Source organism: Macrotis lagotis, chromosome 1 (genome assembly GCF_037893015.1).
Source record: "Macrotis lagotis isolate mMagLag1 chromosome 1, bilby.v1.9.chrom.fasta, whole genome shotgun sequence".
NCBI classification, from domain to species: domain Eukaryota; kingdom Metazoa; phylum Chordata; class Mammalia; order Peramelemorphia; family Peramelidae; genus Macrotis; species Macrotis lagotis.
In genome coordinates, this window is record NC_133658.1 from 866,940,031 (window position 1) to 866,958,281 (window position 18,251).

The 18,251-nt window shown below is 40.4% G+C and overlaps 1 protein-coding gene across 10 annotated transcripts in view; it reads right to left on the reverse strand.

Moving 5' to 3' along the window:
- Positions 1 to 8,769: 8,769 nt before the first annotated feature.
- The window catches only part of SRRM1 (serine and arginine repetitive matrix 1), a 35,166-nt gene continuing 25,684 nt past the window's right edge, over positions 8,770 to 18,251 (reverse strand). For 5 of the 10 annotated variants that reach the window (XM_074218103.1, XM_074218102.1, XM_074218104.1 and 2 more), the window contains 5 exons: positions 17,536 to 17,655; positions 16,115 to 16,579; positions 14,492 to 14,687; positions 11,586 to 11,774; positions 8,770 to 10,261 (listed from right to left, as the gene is read on the reverse strand). In XM_074218103.1, coding sequence (XP_074074204.1) covers positions 10,157 to 10,261; positions 11,586 to 11,774; positions 14,492 to 14,687; positions 16,115 to 16,579; positions 17,536 to 17,655 — 1,075 coding nt within the window. In that variant the 3' untranslated portion in view covers positions 8,770 to 10,156. The remainder of the gene's footprint in view (positions 10,262 to 11,585; positions 11,775 to 14,491; positions 14,688 to 16,114; positions 16,580 to 17,535; positions 17,656 to 18,251) is intronic. The other 5 variants (XM_074218100.1, XM_074218109.1, XM_074218101.1 and 2 more) reach the window with 4 other exon arrangements.

The window sequence follows — 18,251 nt, forward strand, 5'->3', positions numbered from 1 at the left end:
CATTAAAGGAAGAGTCCAGGGGTGGCTAGGTGGCATAGTGGATAGAGTACCTGCCCCGAAGTCAGGAGTACCTGTGTTCAAATCCAACCTCCAATATTTAATAATTACCTAGCTGTGTGGCCTTGGGCAAGCCACAACCCCATTTGCCTTGCAAAAACCTAAAAAAAAAAGCCCTCATGATCAGCTTTGCACCCTAAGGGATCATGGAATACTTCTAGTTGACTTTGAAGCTGAAACTTCCTATATACTATATAGTAGCTTCTCTCCCCATTAGAATGTAATCTCTTTGAGAGTAAGGACTATTTGACTTATCTATTTGTATTCTCAGTACTTACTCTGCCTGGAACAAAGTAATAAATAAAAATTAATAAATGATATTCATTCATTCATTCAATTTGTCACACAAGTCACTTGCCATTAAAATAAACTCTCAAGAAACCAAGACTGTACATGAATATTTTTGTCTGGAGTCTTCTTTTAAATGATAGGCCATTGGTTGATGATTAAGTTGTGTCCCTTCTTGAGTCCTTGTTTTTCTCATCTGTAACATGGGGATAATTCTGGTACTATTCTACTTCCTACCCTTTACAAGGTTATTATGAGGAAAGCATTTTGCAAACTCTATAATGCTTACAGAAAGGGGCAGCTAGGTGGTACAGTTGCTTAGAGCAACCACTTTGGAGGCAAGAGGACCTGAGTTCAAATTTGTCCTCAGACACTTAGCAACTGTGTGATCCTGAGCAAGTCACTTAACTCCCAATTGCTTTAAAAAAATCCAAAATGCTTACAGAAATATGAAACATGATTACTGTTATTAAAGGGACTGGTCTGTAATAATATCAGAGGCTATGAGACAGCCTTCAGAATTTATCCCAGTAAGAAAACAGGTCTTTTCCCCACATACTCAATCTTATCTCACCCTTAGACAAGATCCTAGACTCTCTGGAAGGTGCCTTAGTGACCTCAGTGCTTGGAAAGGAATCCTTTAGATGACTTTTCCCACATAACAATTATAATAGAAACTACCTCACAGGAATGTTGTGAGAATCAAATAGGATAATATATGTGAAATATAATATGTTGTTGCATTATTAGTGTCATTGTTAATTATTACTCTTGTTATTGTCATTATTACTACTATTGTTATAACTTATTGTTACTATTACTGTTATTACGAATTATTAGTATTACTGTTGTTGCTGTTACTGTGACTGGAGCAGGGGCAGCATAGTTGAGGCAGAGGAGAGGGTGAAAGTTGGCCCCAATTGCATGGACTCTCCAGTCCTGGAGCTTTTGCCATAGTCTTGGTCTCAAGACACTCCAACATATGGCAGTCCCCATTCCTTCTGCCCAGCTTGGGTTTAGGGCTCAGCACCACCTAGTGGATGATCCATTGACTAAGATGGGAGAAAGCCTTCTACAGAGTCAGGGTTGAAAGAGAAGAGACAGGAAGGGAGGGACGATGAGAAGCTGAAGGGAGGAATGGAGGAGGATTGAGGAAGAGAAGAAAACAGGGAATGAGAGGAGGATCTTTTTACATTTTATTTCAGAAATTTAAAAAAAAATTCTATTTGCACTGATTAAGTGCCTACAGTGTGATGTTTGTCCTTCGCTCTTGAAGAAGCCCATGACATCAGGGAGGTGATGCCATGTCAGGCATGGGAATTGGATTTAAGTGAGGGATGCTGGGCTAAGTCCCCAGCCTCACTTTTTCCTCCAGAGCCATCTGGGTCCAGTGACCCAGAGATGAATCAGGATGACTGGAGATGACCCTGGATGGGAGGCCTACTATAATCTCTTCCTTGCATAAGACTTTCCATCTTTTGATTCCCTACTTTTTTTACCGGCTGGCTTCTATATCCTAGAATTTTCTCTCCCTCCTTTCTTTTGTCTTTCTGCTTCCCTCAAGGCTTCGCTGCAGTCCAACCTTCCCCAAGAAGCTTTTCCTGGCTCCCCTAATCTTAATCAGTCTTACCAATTTGTCCTGCTTATGTCTTGTTTGTTCAGTCATTTGCATGTTGTCTCCTTGAGGGGAAGGATTATTTTTATCCTTTATCCTTAGTGTTTAGCATAATTCCTAGAAGTGTAGGGCTTAATAAAGGGGAGACAACTTTCGACCATTGATCAAACATTTATTAAGGGCTTACAATATGTGAGGCACTGGGCTATGGCTGGGGATACTCAGAAAGGCAAAATGGAGGTCTCTGCCCTCCAGGAGTTCACTTTCTTTTTTTTTAAATTTTATTATCTTATTTTTATTAATAATTCAATTATGATTAAATAGACTAATGGCATCTCCAATCTGGCTGACCGTTTCCCGTCTGTCCTGCAAATGGTATTTTCCATGGCAACATTATCAGACTAATAACTAAAATTTCTGCTCTTAGGTCAGGTTAAAACTTTCATCTTGAACTCCATGATGTTTTACATAGTAAGGGAATGCAATCTCTGACATGAACAGACAATACTTTAATCACTTATCAGGAGGCAGTGCCATCATTCCTTCAATTTTTGAAAAATCGCCTGACCTTTTGCATTCTTATAAAATGTTACAATGGGTGTTTGCTGGGATCAGAGAGGCACACAGGTGAAAATCACCAGTTCGATCAGGAAAATCAAACTAATTCTTGAGACTGCCCATCATCACTGTTGACTGCACCATCAGCAACACAATTCATGAGTGGAAAAGGTGTCTCCTTTTCCCTTTTCTGTATCTTACAATGGAAATGGTACAACATTTTAAAAAATTTCTTTAGAGAATCAACACTCACAAATGAATACAAGACTCCATCAGTCCACATTTAATTACATGCATCACTTCTGTCAGGAGTGAACAGCTGATGAAGGGCAGACCCATGATCAAACAGCCTCAGAGTTTGGAAAAGGCCTTCACATCCAAACCTATTTCTGTGACACTACTGATACACACAAGCCTGGCAGCAGAAACACCCACTCTTGCTAGATTTCCAGGATAGCTGGAGACTTTCCCTCATCCTGGAAAAGAGTAGCCCATGCAGCTCACTTCCATGTTGATGAGCAGAGTCCAGGAGTTCACTTTCCATTTTTTTATTTTTTTATTTTTTATTTTATTATTTTTTTGGTTAGAGTTCACTTTCTAATAGAGAAAATGATGGCTAAATAACTTTTGGAAGTACAATATATCTACAAAGTAAATGTCCAAGGGAAGGAATCAGCAGGGCCAGTCTCTTCTGTTTCTTGGTCTCAGGAAGGCATTCTCTCTTTCCTTAGCCCAGGGAAGTCATCTCACCATCATTGACTCTCCCTTCTTCAGCCACAAGGAAGGACCTTAAGAAATGCTTGTCAGATTGGCAGACCTGTTCATCCTTCAAGATTCTTGTGAATAAAACCTACCCTAGAGTATTCACCTTACATGTAAGGGGCCTGTTGAATTCTTTTATTATTTCTTGGATACCAGTAAAGCATGGAATAGAGGACAGAGAATTGGTTTTGGAGCCAGAAAAACTTCTAGCCTGCTTTTGACTTTAATAGGCTGTGTGACCCCAGAGAAGTAACCTCAAACATCCTTCCAACTGGCCAATGGATTCAAAATCAAACAGAAATAAAAACATTAATCCACAATATTATTTCATACATCCTGTACTCCAGTTGGTTTACTTTTAGAATGTAATGCTATATTTTATTGTATTTAATTTTCTTAAATATCTGCCAATTATATTTTAATCTGGTTTTGGTTGTGCTACATTTTCTTGGGGTGGGTGGTGGGGACTTGTGTCTGACACCTCTGATGTAATAAGTTCTAAACTGGGAACTGATTCAAACTTTGACACTAATTATGTGACCATGGAGGGATGGAAGGATAAAACAGATTCATTTTTCATGGCTTGTTTCCTTAATTTTAATCATCATTCATAATGGTTACCTCCCAGAGTCATTGGGAGTACTTTGTACTTAAATCCTATACAAACACCAATCATCATTCATGTAGCCAAGTTATTGAGAAATTCTGTCTTTTCAAACCAGATTCTTAGTTCTCTGAACTTCAGTTTGGTAAAGATGGAAAATGAAGGAAAATTTATCTTTTTGTTTTATATTTTTCTTTCAAGGGAAATGACTATAAACCAAACCTTACAAAGTCCCAAGTTAGTTTGGGTGTTTATACTTTCTGGTCTCAACTGGACCTGTCTTCCTAGGCTTGCTGATTCAATTCTTCCCATAAGTCCTTATATGCCATTACCTGACCCAATAGCCTGGCCTATACTTTGGGGCATCAGAACTAATGAAATGACTTTAAAAAAACTACTCAAGGATAGAGGTCAAAATATCTTTAATATTGAAGTTGAATTCACCTGCCTAGAAAGTTCCCACCTCCCCACCCAATCTTAGAGAGGATTTCTTTACTAATAGAGTCCCAATCTGATTTGACTTGGTCCCTAGGGGCAGCTACCATTATGCCACTTCAGGAGATCCCTAGTGATAGGGGTGGGGTGGGGTGGAAGGGGTGTTTCTATTTGATTGATAAGAAAGACATTGCCCCCATGTCTTCTGCCGACGACACATGGGATCCCTAGTCTAGGACCTGAAAGCCCATTCTAATCCAACTCTTATTTTACAGATGTAGAAACTAAAACACAGAGAGCAGAATTGAAGTGACTTGGGTAGTTGACAGACTGTAAGCATCAGGTGAGATTTGAACCTGGCTCCTCTGACATTTCATGCTTCCCAAACTGAGCAGGTTACTCCATATTCAGAGTATTTCCTGGGCAGGGCTACAGGTGAGCCACCTACATGTTATCCAGAGTTCCAGTTATTTTCATTTTATTTCATTACTTCATCTTATTCTCCCACATCCCACTTTCTGACCAATTCACTTTTTATTTCCTTCTTCCCTTCATTCTGCTCAGTTTTACCCCATCCCCACCCCAATCATCCTGGTGGGGGGGTAATCTGAGGTTGTCCTGGGGGTTAGGACTCTCCTGACTGGAGCCACTACAGGCATCCTTCACAAAAGCCAGAATTCATCGGTCAGACTAAAGAAAGGTTGCTTTTCAATTGTTCAGTCTTGTTCTACTCTTTGTTGCCTCCATGGACTGTCATGCACCAGGCCCTTCCCATTGTCTCCCAAGTCCACACTCCATTGTTTCCATGAAAGCAAGGTATCGACCAGGAAATCTGGGCTGAGTGAGGTCCTTATGTGGGAGAAGGATGCCCCTGGAGTCTCTGTTGCCTCTTTTTTGCTGGAAGGAACTCATGCTGTGCAGGCAGAAGAGATGGACTGGGTTCGGCTCCTGATCATGCCGACAAGTTTGATATGTGGCCTTGGGTCCCTTTTCCTCTTTCTGCCTCAGTTTCCCCACTGCTAATTAAGAGGTTGGACTAGAACATGTCTAAGATTTTCCAATGACTCCAGTTTCTACCAAGATCCCTTTCATCTTTAAAATCCTCTGATTCCAATATGAAGATCTCCGCGCTGAAGGATGAGCCTTTCCCCTTATTTTTGGGCTAGGAGGTAAATAACCTTCAAGTTCCCCTCCCATCCCAATTAAGATAGCTGGGCTCGCTTTCTATAGCCATATGAGTCACAGCATTTATATTAAAATGGCAAAACAAGGCCCACTCTACCACAGGGAGTTATAATTAGGAACAAAAGTCAGCTTTGGAGGCAACTTTAGTCGTTGTCCTCCAACCATACTCCCATTCCTTCACCCCTCTTCATGGCCTCAATGTCTCACCTTTTACAGAATCTTTTTTGTTTTTGCAAGGCAATGGGGTTAAGTGGCTTGCCCAAGGCCATACAGCTAGGTCATTATTAAGTGTCTGAGATTTGAACCCAGGTACTCCTGACTCCAGGGCCGGTGCTCTTACCTACTGCACCTGCACCACCTAAGCAACCCTTTTTTACAAAATCTTAAGATCTCCTAAGATCACTTCAAAAACTTCAAGGTGAGATTTCTGTCTCTATCTATAAATACACATACCACATGTATATTTGTATGTATGCATGTTTGTATGTGAATGTATTGATTTTAGACTTATAAAGGGTGAGGAAGCAGGCTCAAAACCCAAAGATTTCAGCTTCTGACACAATCTGCCAAGGACTCTGGGCAAATACAATGAACCTCTCAGCTTGTAGGCAATTTTCTCAAACTAGATGTGGATCTACTGTCAGTAGAGGGAGCTTTTTAAACTAGGAAAAAAATCCCTCTACCAGTGAAACTCAGATGTTAGATTTTTCCCAATAGGGCTAAGAAACAATCCCTTTCCCATACACCTTCAAATAGCTGAAACTTGGAATCCAGCCCATCTGCCCTCAGGATTCTCTTCACAGTAAAATTATGCTGTTGCTTTCAATTGATCCTTATATGGCATTATCTCATGACAATATATATTTATACATATATACATATATTCAATCTATCATGCCTATCCTATCCATTCATTATCTATCTTATCCAACTATTCATCCATCTAGCTAGATATCTACCTATGTGAGGTATAGGGGGTGTTCAAGAGGACTCACATCTCTGGCATTAGGGTTTTTCCTGAGTCCTTTTTAGGGCAGCTCATTCGCATTTGACCCAATTTTCACCTGTGGTTCCAAGAAGTTGTAGAATGCACAGCAGCCACAGCCTGGTAAAACCATCTTGGCAGATGAGCTAATTCAGATTGAGGGTAACCAGTGGGCCTCAAACCCACTGGTGAGTTAGGAGGAATGTTTACTCCAAGCATGTGGAAACTTCTCCTGGGGTAATAGGTGAATTTAAATTTAATCCAATGGCTAAGAAGGGGTTGAAGCAGGCACTGTGAAGTGCTTCGAGTCGGTCAGATACCCACTGTATACAGTTGTCCTTTAATGAGTCTGGAGGAGAGGGTGCCACTTTTGACTTTGTGCTACCCTGCCTTACTTAAATCCAATTTATGCAGGACAGGAAGACATCACCCCATAGTATCATTGGTCTGCTTGTCTGTCTGTTATCCATCCATCCATCCACCCACTCACCCATGTTGGCAGTATCCTGGATGTCCTCTATCCATCACTTCAGAGGTCTCATGACAGCATGACTATCATGTCTAGTCCTGACCCATACCTTCCAAGTGGCCTAAGACACACATTAACTTTCTTAGTTGACACTCACTCTTGTCTATCTTCAGCTATAATGGAGTCTATTAAAAATCTGAGATCCTTTTTAGACATTGCATGTTACAGCACAGGGTGGGTTTGGAGTTGGTGGTGTTACTTGATACTGAGAATATCCAATTCTAAATGACTTATGGGCACAAAACTCCTAAGTGCAGCCCTCAAACTGGATTAGTAATTAATAACTGGAAAATATTTAATAAAGTAATTTTATGGTTTTCCAAGTTAATCCATGGCTACTGGGATGTTTCCATTTGAGTTTGACACCACTGTTGAGAACTTAGTTTTGGGGGCTGGTTCTAATTCTTCTATTTACTGCCTCAGTACCCCAATGAAGGTGGATTACTTGGTCTCTAAGGTCCTCTCCAACTTGAATTGTTTCAGGATCCTAGGAACCAACCCTTCTATGTTATGCTTCTCTTTTACAATAGCCCTGATCTCTACCACCTATTCCCTCTTGTTGAGAAATTATTTATCCTCTGATGTTTTATACTTCAACATATGTTCTCAGGTCAGAGGTCTAGCAACTAATGGCTTATTTGGTCAAGATGGCACTTGGACCAAATGCTGCCATGACACACTTCTTTCCCTGCTGAGTGGGCATATAGATGAATACTAAGTCCATGGTCAATGACTCCTCATCAATGGCATTCCATCAGGACAAAGAACATCATTTTTTAAAGCCCCAGTGAAGTGCTAAAAACAGACAAAACTTATGTTTTGTACACAAAGAACTTGAGAAAAGCAGATGACGTACTTTATATATATCAAGAGTATTGGTCTCACACATATTTGGGAGCACTAAACTATACATAAGTATTCCTACAGAGTACAGGGTGACTTAGAATCACGAGTCTGTGCTGTTTCCTATATATATTTCCCAACAATATTTCAACCTGGTTCAAGCAGTGTGTGAGACACCACTATCCCAGTCTTGGCCTAAGCCAGACTGCAGCTCATATGAACCAAGAGCCCCTCAGGAAGACTTCTTGTGAGTTCAAAATAAGTCAAGTACAAGCCTTCCAAAGACAAAGCCCTTGGAGTGAGAGTTATCAGGCAAAAAAGACAGGTCCATACAAAACAGCCCATGGCCTAGGAAGTAAGCCAGCTGTGTGTTGTGCGTTAGGTAGGTTTTCACCAGCATCAAACAATAACTCTTGCCATCTGGTCCCAGTGTGAGCAATGTTAGGGGACATTTTTGGTTAAAAGTCAGTGAAGTCAACATTTCATGGATTCTTGGGGATGCTCATCAAGTTCTTTGTTTTTATAAAATGCTTTCCCAAGTGTTGCAGGAAGCCTCATGAGGGAGAGGAGCCTGGGATCTGAGCTTCTTTTATAAAGTGGAGGGCTCTTGAATTCTGGTTCAAAGTACAGCACCCATCTCTCATTGCTCATGGAATGTAACAGGTATGACATGCCCATGAAAACTTAACTCCCAACTTTGTGGGGTCCCCAAGAGGAGACCTTTGGGCACAGAGGCACAAATAGGATTAATTACAGGAGCAAAGATGAATTTTGATGATCAGCTTCCTCTTCCTGACCAGGTCCCAACCTAGCTTTCCAAGTATATTCTAGAGCTCCACCCCCCCCACCTCTAGGCTGTCCAAATTCCCACCTTACCTGACACTTGGAATCATTTTGGAATCCTTTTCTTCTGCTTGAGTAACATTCCACCACATGAAATCTTTCCTACTTTCTTCCCCCTTTTACCCCCTTCCAGGGGTATAGCCCTTGCCTTAGGAATGGGTGATCCTGCTGACTGACTGAAGGTGGGGCTAAAACTGAGAATGCCCTCTTTGTAAAGAACAACTCCCATGGAACTTGCTGTTACTTTTCAGGCTGTCAACTTCAAGAGACAGCTGGTACATGGGTAAAACTCATTTGGAAGGATTTGTTAAATTAAGAGCTGACCAACAAAGTACAGCTCAGTGGCTCTGCATTTCCTTCCCCATCCTCTGGAGAGGGCTACAAGGGGCAGAAACAAAGGTACATTTTCTAGGACTGAGTTTTTGTTTCTATAAACAGGTCCCACTGCTTTGAGGAGGTGGGGCTCATAATGATCTCTAAGGGACCTTCCTAACCAACTTTACTTCAATAAGAAAACAGAGCAAACATGCTTTTAAATTTAGAAATTTATTCTGTTTAATCCACAAGCTTTATATAGCTTTATTTTAAAAAACAAACAAAAAGACAAAAAAAAACAACAAAAAACCAAAATAAAATAAAACGGTGAAAACATGACAATATCCAAAATTGAGATCCTTCCACTTCTCAAAATCAAGAGCTCTGAAAGTTCAGTCTACCAACTGGAAGAACCCTAACAAGACAAGAATTATGAATGGGGCAATGATGTCATTTCACAAACAGAATTTTATGTAACTGAAGGAACCTTTCTGGGGCATAACTGTCCTTACAAGCAAATGGGGGACTGGGGTGGGGGGAACAAGACAGGAAAAAATGGAATTCCAGTGTTCCAAATCAACTAGTTACATCAGTATAAGCCCACAGTGTCCTGGCGAACAGCATGCGTTCGTTTTCGGGACCATCCTAAGAGCTCTAATCTTGATTCACTTCAGCAGAGACGACAGCAACAGGAAAGAATGTGGCGTTAAAAATGCTTTGTGTCGACTTCTGGTGAACAGTGGTCTCTCTTCTGGGCAGCTTCAAGGTCAAAGCCTCATAACTTAAATGGGGGCCAAGAATTGAACAAGAACTTAAAAGAATCTCTGTGTACGGCCAGGGCTGAGAGGATTTAAAGGAACCAGATGGTTGTCAGCCGTACTTAAACCCCTTTAAAAAATTTTTTCCCTTTAAAAATGTTTCACTCTAAATGAAGTTATGTTGGCTGTCAATGAATGTCACTAGTACACTGTGGACACCTTTTGTAATGTAAATCCATGCCCTTTTTTTACATGGTGAACCTCAACCTAGCAATATGACAACAAATGTTATAGCCTAAAGCTCAAACACATTTTAGCAATTGTGAAATGGAATCTGAGTACAAACCCAATCAAATGTACATTATAACGAATGTCCCATCTAGGACTGTGGGGACACTTGCGCCTTTCTCATTGACCTCAACGCCTTTTCCCGAAGGTGTTTCTCTAGGTCATCCAAGTTGTCTTCAGCTTCACTCTCAGTCTCCTGCAGACAGAAAAAAGGTCCACACTTCGTTTTCCTAGTTGCTATAAGTGCTCTAGAGGTTTACAAAGACTTTCTAAGGTTTGTGCCCTGCCCTTCCCCTGAAGTTTGAAGGCCCCTCACATTGGATAGGACCCTGTCCCTGGCCATGTGGCAGAGGGAGTGTAAGACCTGGGTCTTAGGCAATAATTCTCATGGAAAGTAAAGTTCCTTTATGCCAGGCTGCATTCAGCGGACAAATGCTTAATTCAGCTTCATTTCAACCTAGTTAAATCATAATGCATCTCAAAATAAAAAATATATACAATTTTATTCCTCTAAAAATCATTCACTCCTGTCTTTGCCTCAACACAAAGACAACAGTTGAGTGCAATGCACTTCAATGCACCTCAGATAATCAGATTCCAGTAATGGAAGGTCCTGAGTGGAATGTGAATCAAACAGAAAGAATGTACGAGACTTTTTGTCACTGTCAAAAAATTGACTTTTGCTAATTTAAGACAGAAAACAACTCTTCTGTGGCTTGGTTTTCCTAACAAGGTAAGAGGGTTCCATTATTTTATTAATGGGGAAGAGTATATCAAACCACCACCAAATGAAGAACGGTTTTCCAAACTCTCAGGCCCACTCACTCTTCAAGTTGGAATGGTGGCTAGAATAGCCAAGACATTCACCGACTATCTGTTGGAAACAAATTCTACTTTCAACACTAATAACTTTTAGTTTTTAATTTTTTTTTGCAAGGCAGATGGGGTTAAGTGGCTTGCCCAAGGCCACACAGCTAGGTAATTATTAAGTGTCTGAGACTGGATTTGAACCCAGGTACTCCTGACTCCAAGGCCAGTGCTTTATCCACTACGCCACCTAGCCGCCCCTCACTAATATCTTTTATACATAAGTACCAGATTAACTTTTAGAAAACGTTTTCCTCTCATCACAATCTGCTGAACTGGTTCCAACTTGTTGCTTATCTGTTAGAGCTGAGCCTGGAGATCCAAGTTCTGCCCCCTGGTTCACTAGCTTCTTGCAGCTTCAGACCAAAAATAGCAGCAGAAAGAGCGTCTGGCCTAGAAGTATGGAAACCTATTGATACCGCCAGTGATCTCTATGCCCTGGGGGGCTAACTAGGTTTTAAAATAATTCCTCATAGTCTAAATGGGAAACTAGAGGAATTCTAAGGTCTCCTCTAGCTCTTCTGTGCTTCCCTTTAGCTGTGTTTACAAACCTTAGTGCCCTGAAAGGAAAAGGGATCCAATGATTCTGGAGGAGTGGGATGAGGGAAAGGTTGCAGAGTAGCTGCCAGGTCTAGCCACAGGACCCATGTTACCTTTTTGGGCTCTGTCTCTGCTTCAGGCTCTTCTTGGGCTGATGTGGTGGTGGATGCTACAGCGGCAGCAGCAGCAGCAGCTGCTTTCTCCTTCTTATGTTTTTTGTGTTTTTTGTGCTTCTTGTCCTTTTTGTGTTTCTTGTCCTTCTTCTTCTTCTTTTTCTTCCCACCACCCTCCTGGTCTGAATTCTACAAAATCATGAAAAAAAAGCAATCATACCAATTAACATCAGTGATTTCAATATCAGGATGGATGCTGGAAATACAAGCCTAATCTCTAAAGCTCCCAAGTTGACTTATGGAGGCCTCAGAAATAACAAGAATCACTCATCACCTGAAGATAAGTAAGATCTGACAGGAAAATATAGAAACCACTGTCCACAATAAACCCCCCCCACAACAGGTTTCAGAGGGAAAGCTAGGCTCAATTTCATTCAAAATGTTTGGTTCCTGAGTTCACAAGAACTGGAGCTCAGACTTTGAAAATCATTTAGTCTAACCCCATTAGGTGCAGAGATGGTCTTCCCTGCGGTCACGGGGACATAATTTGTTCAACAGCATTTTATTAGTGTTCTTGTTACTCCACATACAAATCTGGCTCAGTGGCACCATAAGGAACTGCCTACATTTGTCTTCACATGTGTCTTCCATCTATCCCTTCCTGACTGATTCATCACCTTCTTTTGTGTTCTTTAGTATGCTCTACCCTCTCTATACACCAGGTCTTCATTCTTCTGCATCCTGAGCAATCTTCACAAAGCTCTGTTCTTGCTGCCCCTCTACATCTATGCTAGTAATTTCTTCTATTCCTGTAACTTCCACCATGATCCCTATTACAGTCAACTTCCAAATGAAAGTATCGCCAGCCTCGATTTATTTGAATCCCAACAGGCCTATATTTCCAACTGTCTATGGAAAATCACCAGATAACAAGGCTGTTCAAAGCCAACTTTAGATCTAAGATTGAGCTCCTCTTCTGCCTCTGACCAAATGGAAAAAAACCTCTACCTGACTCATCTCTACTTAAACTATCACCATTCTTTCAAAGTTGAACCTTGAAAAAAAAATCATTTTCCTAGTATCTGTCCTTAAAAAAGTTAGTGCATCTAAAATTTCATGGCACATTTTGTAAAACAAAACTTCACAAGATGGCAATGAAAAGTAAAAACTAGTTTGGAGCTTTATTATTTCACTTTATTCATTCATTCATTCATTCATTCATTTATCCATTTATCTATCTATCTATTTATTTATTTATTTGAGTTTTTGTGGGGTTTTTTGCAAGGCAAATGGGGTTAAGTGGCTTGCCCAAGGCCACACAGCTAGGTAAATATTAACTGTCTGAGACTGGATTTGAACCCAGGTACACTCCTGACTCCAGGGCCAGTGCTTTATCCACTGCGCCACCTAGCCGCCCCTGGAGCTTTATTACTTAAAAAGAATCCATATGCAAAATTTGGGTTTGGAGGAACAAAAACTTCTCTCACGGGAAGTCTATGAAGAAATAAAATCCATAGTCAATCACATTTGACTGACTTCACATTGATTTCAAATCAATTTCATTCACAAGATGGGATTATTTAATTCACAACTATTTTCTTACTTCTCTAACTTCTGAGATATTGTTTTATAATGCTACCATTACTATTCTCATCTTTTCTAGTGTAAAATGCACCATTACCATTTCTGGAGAAAAATAGAAGTGAGCCCTCCTCTATTAAAGAAAATACTATTAAGGGAACACCACAATATTAGATTATTCCCTTTTCTTGTCTCTATATCATAACACATACATGACTCAAATATCTAATTATGGGCCTGTAACCAAAAACACTCCAATGAACAAATTATCACAAAAAAGTATTTAGTTTATGAAAAAACTAAAGGTTTACTATAAATGCTCACTGACAGAATCTGACTACTAATATTCAGTCTAGGTAAGTAATAGTGAAATATTCCCAACAAAATAAAACACTGAAGTATTCTAGAAATCATTCTCTGTGAAATTTAAGAGTGAAAATACCAATAATTTAAAAGATCAAGCATGAAAAATGAAGATAACGACATTTCCTATTCATATAATCTTTATGTCTATATTTAGTGCAAGTGTTTTGGGGGACTAGACCTGTGTAACCAAGGTACAAGGGTTATTCTGAGAACTTCTCCCCAAGATGTAGATTAGGAGGAGGGAATGAGAGGTGAAGCAACCACCCTGTGGTCACCTAGCTGGCTAAGGGCAGAGGTAGGGTTGAACATAATTTTCCCACCTCTCCCACTCTGGATTCTACTTCTAAGCATTCTATTTTCTTCCCTACAGCCCTTTCCCACCTGCCCCTACCTCTCTTCCACTTTCCTAGTCGCCCAGCCTTGAAACTTTGTATTGACTCTTGTGTGGCCCAAGAAACAAGTCTGAACTGTTCACTGCCTTGCAGAAGTCACTGAGTGACCTTGTTTCCCAATAGTACCTTGCTTTCCAGTTTTCACTTATACCACTTATATCCAATGATTTCACTTATACAGCTCTCTTACAAACTGACTTTATTTTATAACCTGAAATTGCTTACCCCTCAACTCAAGCATAAATCTCCCCCAGATTACAGAAACCTCTTCCTCTCCCTCAAACTTTTCATTTTCCCTTTTGTATCTATCAGCTGTGTGTGTGCACATGTGCTTGTGTATGTCTGCCTTCTACTCCATCTGTATCCTTAGTACCAAGCATGATACCTTGCACAAAGAGGCCTTTAATAACTGTTCCATAGCTTGAAGAAATTGAAGTCTTATCACCTTCTAGCAGTGGGCATGGACAGCATGATTTATTTTCCTATCACCCTCCTGCACTAAGCACTATGCATAACAGACACTCAGTCAAGTCACTGCTAAATGATTCAACAAGAAGAGACTCCTACCCTGGCAGGGGATGGGCTTGGCGTGGGGCTTTTAGCCTTCTTGACAGGTGCTGCTGGCGACCAGTTTGTGGATGGGGACTGAGATTGGGTGGGGGATGGAGGTGCTTGGTGTTTCTTAGCTGCTGGCTCAGGAGATCTGGAAGCAGATCTGGAGGATGAGACCCTTCTTACAGACTGGGGACTTGGTGAGGCAGCCCTGAAAACCAGAGAAAAAAAATTAATCCCCCAAATTTTCTTTGTGACAAATATACTGTGCCGATTCACATAAAGTATCCTAATCAAATTTCATTGCCCGATTTGATTCCCCATTGAATGGGAAAGCAAGTTAAAAAAAACTTTATAATACTAAGTATACAACTTACCAGTTTCTTAAATTGTTCCTTCACATTACATACACCAGGTCATTTTTACCATAGAAAAAAGCCCCACAACACACAGGGAGGTAATATGACTACCTCGGAGGAAGGCAAAGACAATGCCAATCATTTGGAGTCCAAAAAAAGGAATTTGTACTCTCAGGTGGAAAGGTGCTACAGTAATAATCACAAAACCTTACTCAAACCTAGTATTTGGTCATAAAAGCTTCCTACATCAAACTAATGGTAACCTAATTCATATCTCAAAATTCCTCCTCAGGAATGGAGAAAAGCAAATTCAAAGAACTTTATTATTCCCTGACTGATAAATTTCTTGTTTCTCCCAGTGTTTTTCAGTGAAGGGGAACAACTCAGCATCCTCACCATTGAGATTTTGGAAGGATTTCATTAACTTACCAAGGGGCATCAAACAAGTCCCACATATAGTAATAATAATATAAGGACATAATCTTTTTGAAGACTAAAAAGAGACTGTGAAAACTCCATCAAGTTTGTGTTAAATGGTTTGTATTTCTATTGTTTTCTGACATTCTTAGAAAGCCATTCATCGGAGAATGCCACCTGTATCCTGAGAAAGAATTATGGAGTTTGAACACAGACCAAAGACTATTACCTTTAACTGGACCTGAAGTAAACTTCTGTAAGTTGCTATAGCTTGAAAAAATGGTTGTTAGGGTTCAGTTGCTGAAATCTTTCTGTATTTCACTAGACTAGGTTGGTCCTTCCATCACAAGTAAGGCCTCTCCAGACATGGTGACCCCCAGACTCTTCTACTATGGAACCTTTGAAGGCTAAAATCTTGTCTCTTAATTTCAAAGAGATATGCAAAAAAAGACCCTAAAATACCAAAATTACTTACAAACTCAAAAGGATCATATGAAAGAGAGAGAGAGAGAGAGAGAGATCTGGAATTCATTTCTGGCCTTTCTTTTCACTCCACCATGTTCCTTTAGTGTAATACAGACTCTTGACTTCTACATGGAGCTAGAGGGGAGAAATAAGCTCACCTTAAATAACTGGCAGAAAGCTTTCCACAGAATGAATAACTTTTTAACCAAAAAACAAATTGGCAGCTATGTACTCAAAAAACTTATCAAGGATGCTGGAGAAGGTGTAGAATCTACACTGCAGATAAAAAGGACCTTTCAAAGACATTTGCATTTCAGGATAGGGCAAAAAAACCCTATAGTAGAATCTGTTGACCAATGAATAAAGTGCAAAATTCAACAATTCTAAAAGCACCCACTTTTTTGCTTTTCTGGGTTCCGGGGTTCTGGAAACTCTCCTGATAGGTCTAGTGCTTGGTGATGGGGACTGCCTTCTTTGGGGTGAAGATGAAGCTCCTCTTCGGAGTGGGGGAGGACTTGCAGAGGTATGAGGAACTCGAGGCCGTGGTGAAGGTGAATGCCGTTTGTTTGGTACAGGAGACCGGGTTTCTCGGGTGGATCGGCTAGGGGGGGACCCTTTCCTATGCTTAGATGATAAGGAAGGGGAACGTCTCTTTGTAACAGGGGAACTTCTTGGCTTCGGAGGTGGTGAATGGGAGACCCGTCGCTTTGGGGGAGGGGAAGGCGATGCTCTTCGCTTGGGAGGCGGTGGTGGAGAAGCTGTTCTTCTCTTCGGAGGCGGGGAAGGAGAGTATCTTCTCTGTATTGGAGGAGAATATCTTCTTGGAGAAGGTGAGCGTCGACGTGGGGGAGGAGAGGGAGTCCTAGAACAAACATATGGACACTAAGATGAAGAGTAACAACAGCAAGGAAATAAATCACAAAGGAAAGTTACATAGAAAGGTTAAGTAACAGTCTATATCTACCACTGGAAGAATTCTCTAAAGGAGTCATTTCAGTCAACATGTATCTAAGGATTCATTTTCTAAAAAATTCTGACTCAGAATAGTGAGCTACAGTTAGCTCAAGTAACCTTGAAACTGCAAATTTTCAAAAAAATTCATCTAGGAGAGGATAGGATTATAAAGCTAGAAATTACCTCTGAAGTCAACAAGTCTGATACTCTCACAAACTCAATACAAATTATAATGAACATCATTTAATCTTTTTATTATGCTCCAGATGGTACTTTGGAATCCTGGGACTCATTTCTTAGTAATGATTAACAATTTATTCTTATTATACAGGAATTTTAAGATATAAAATTTGCAGAATATTATGTTTAACATAAAAGTGATATTAACTTAAAGAGGTAAAAGGAAATGTTAGAGATCATTTGATTGAACCCCCGTCTTTGGAAAGAAGAGGCCCACAGAAAATGTTACTACATTTAGTTGATGGCAAAGCTAAACCTAGAGAACTCAGGTTCTTGAAATTCAGGCCAATGTTTTTTGGATCATAACCCCAAGATGCAAGTAGAATGAAGGAAGATCTCTGCCCCCATCCTCTACTCAGAACTTTCCAAGTTGAATTCTAGATAAACAATTATTAATACACTTTTCTCTCCTTTCATCTTCCTAGATGCAAAAGGCTAAAAACCCTATCCTGAAACTAATATTTAAAGCACCATATGAGGATTGTGTTGGAATATAAAATTTGCATTCAAATCCCTGTATACCTTTCTCACAAGTCTCTCAGTTTGCTGTATACTAGATTGCCATGTGTCAGCAACAGATCTCTGATTCCCTGCCATTTACCCCCCAAAACCTCTCTGAGGTACCTGCGCCGTGGTGGTGGTGGTGGTGGTGTGGGAGACCTCCGCCGCCGGGGTGGAGGGGCAGGAGAAGGGGATCGCCGTCGTCTGGCCGGTGGTGGTGATGGACTTCTTCTCCGCCTACTACTAAACCAAAAGAAAGGGCATTATTAAGTGTGCCTTTTGTAGTGCTAGAATCTAATAATAATAATGATAATTTGTCAAATAAGAGAAATCAGAATCAGGAAACGCCTCATGTTATTCCAGAATATCAGGAATGGAGTTTGAGCTGGGTCCTAGCCCCAGCTTAACCATTAAGTAGCTGAACAACTTTCATGGCTTTGGGTCTCATTTTCTTTACTTGGCAAGGGAAGGGAATCAGACTAAATCAAGGTTTGTTAAAGAGGCACCAGTGGCTGGAAAATCACATTGCTAAGAACCCTTTCTTTTGAACTTGTCAATATCTTGGTGTAAGTTGTGTCTGTGTATGTGTAAATAAAACGAACTTAATTTGATAAGTCTCTTGAAGAAGAAAAATACCAAAGTATTCTAAAGCACTATGATTAACTTCATAAAAAACCACTGTAAAAACAGATAATTGCTTGAGAAATACTGCTTGAGAAGTTTAAGACCACTTGGTTTGGACAATTAGGCTTAAAACCCAGTATGTATTACTGGGGCAACTAAGTGGCTTAGTGGATAGAGCACCCACGTTGGGAGTCAGGAGGACCTGGGTTCAAATC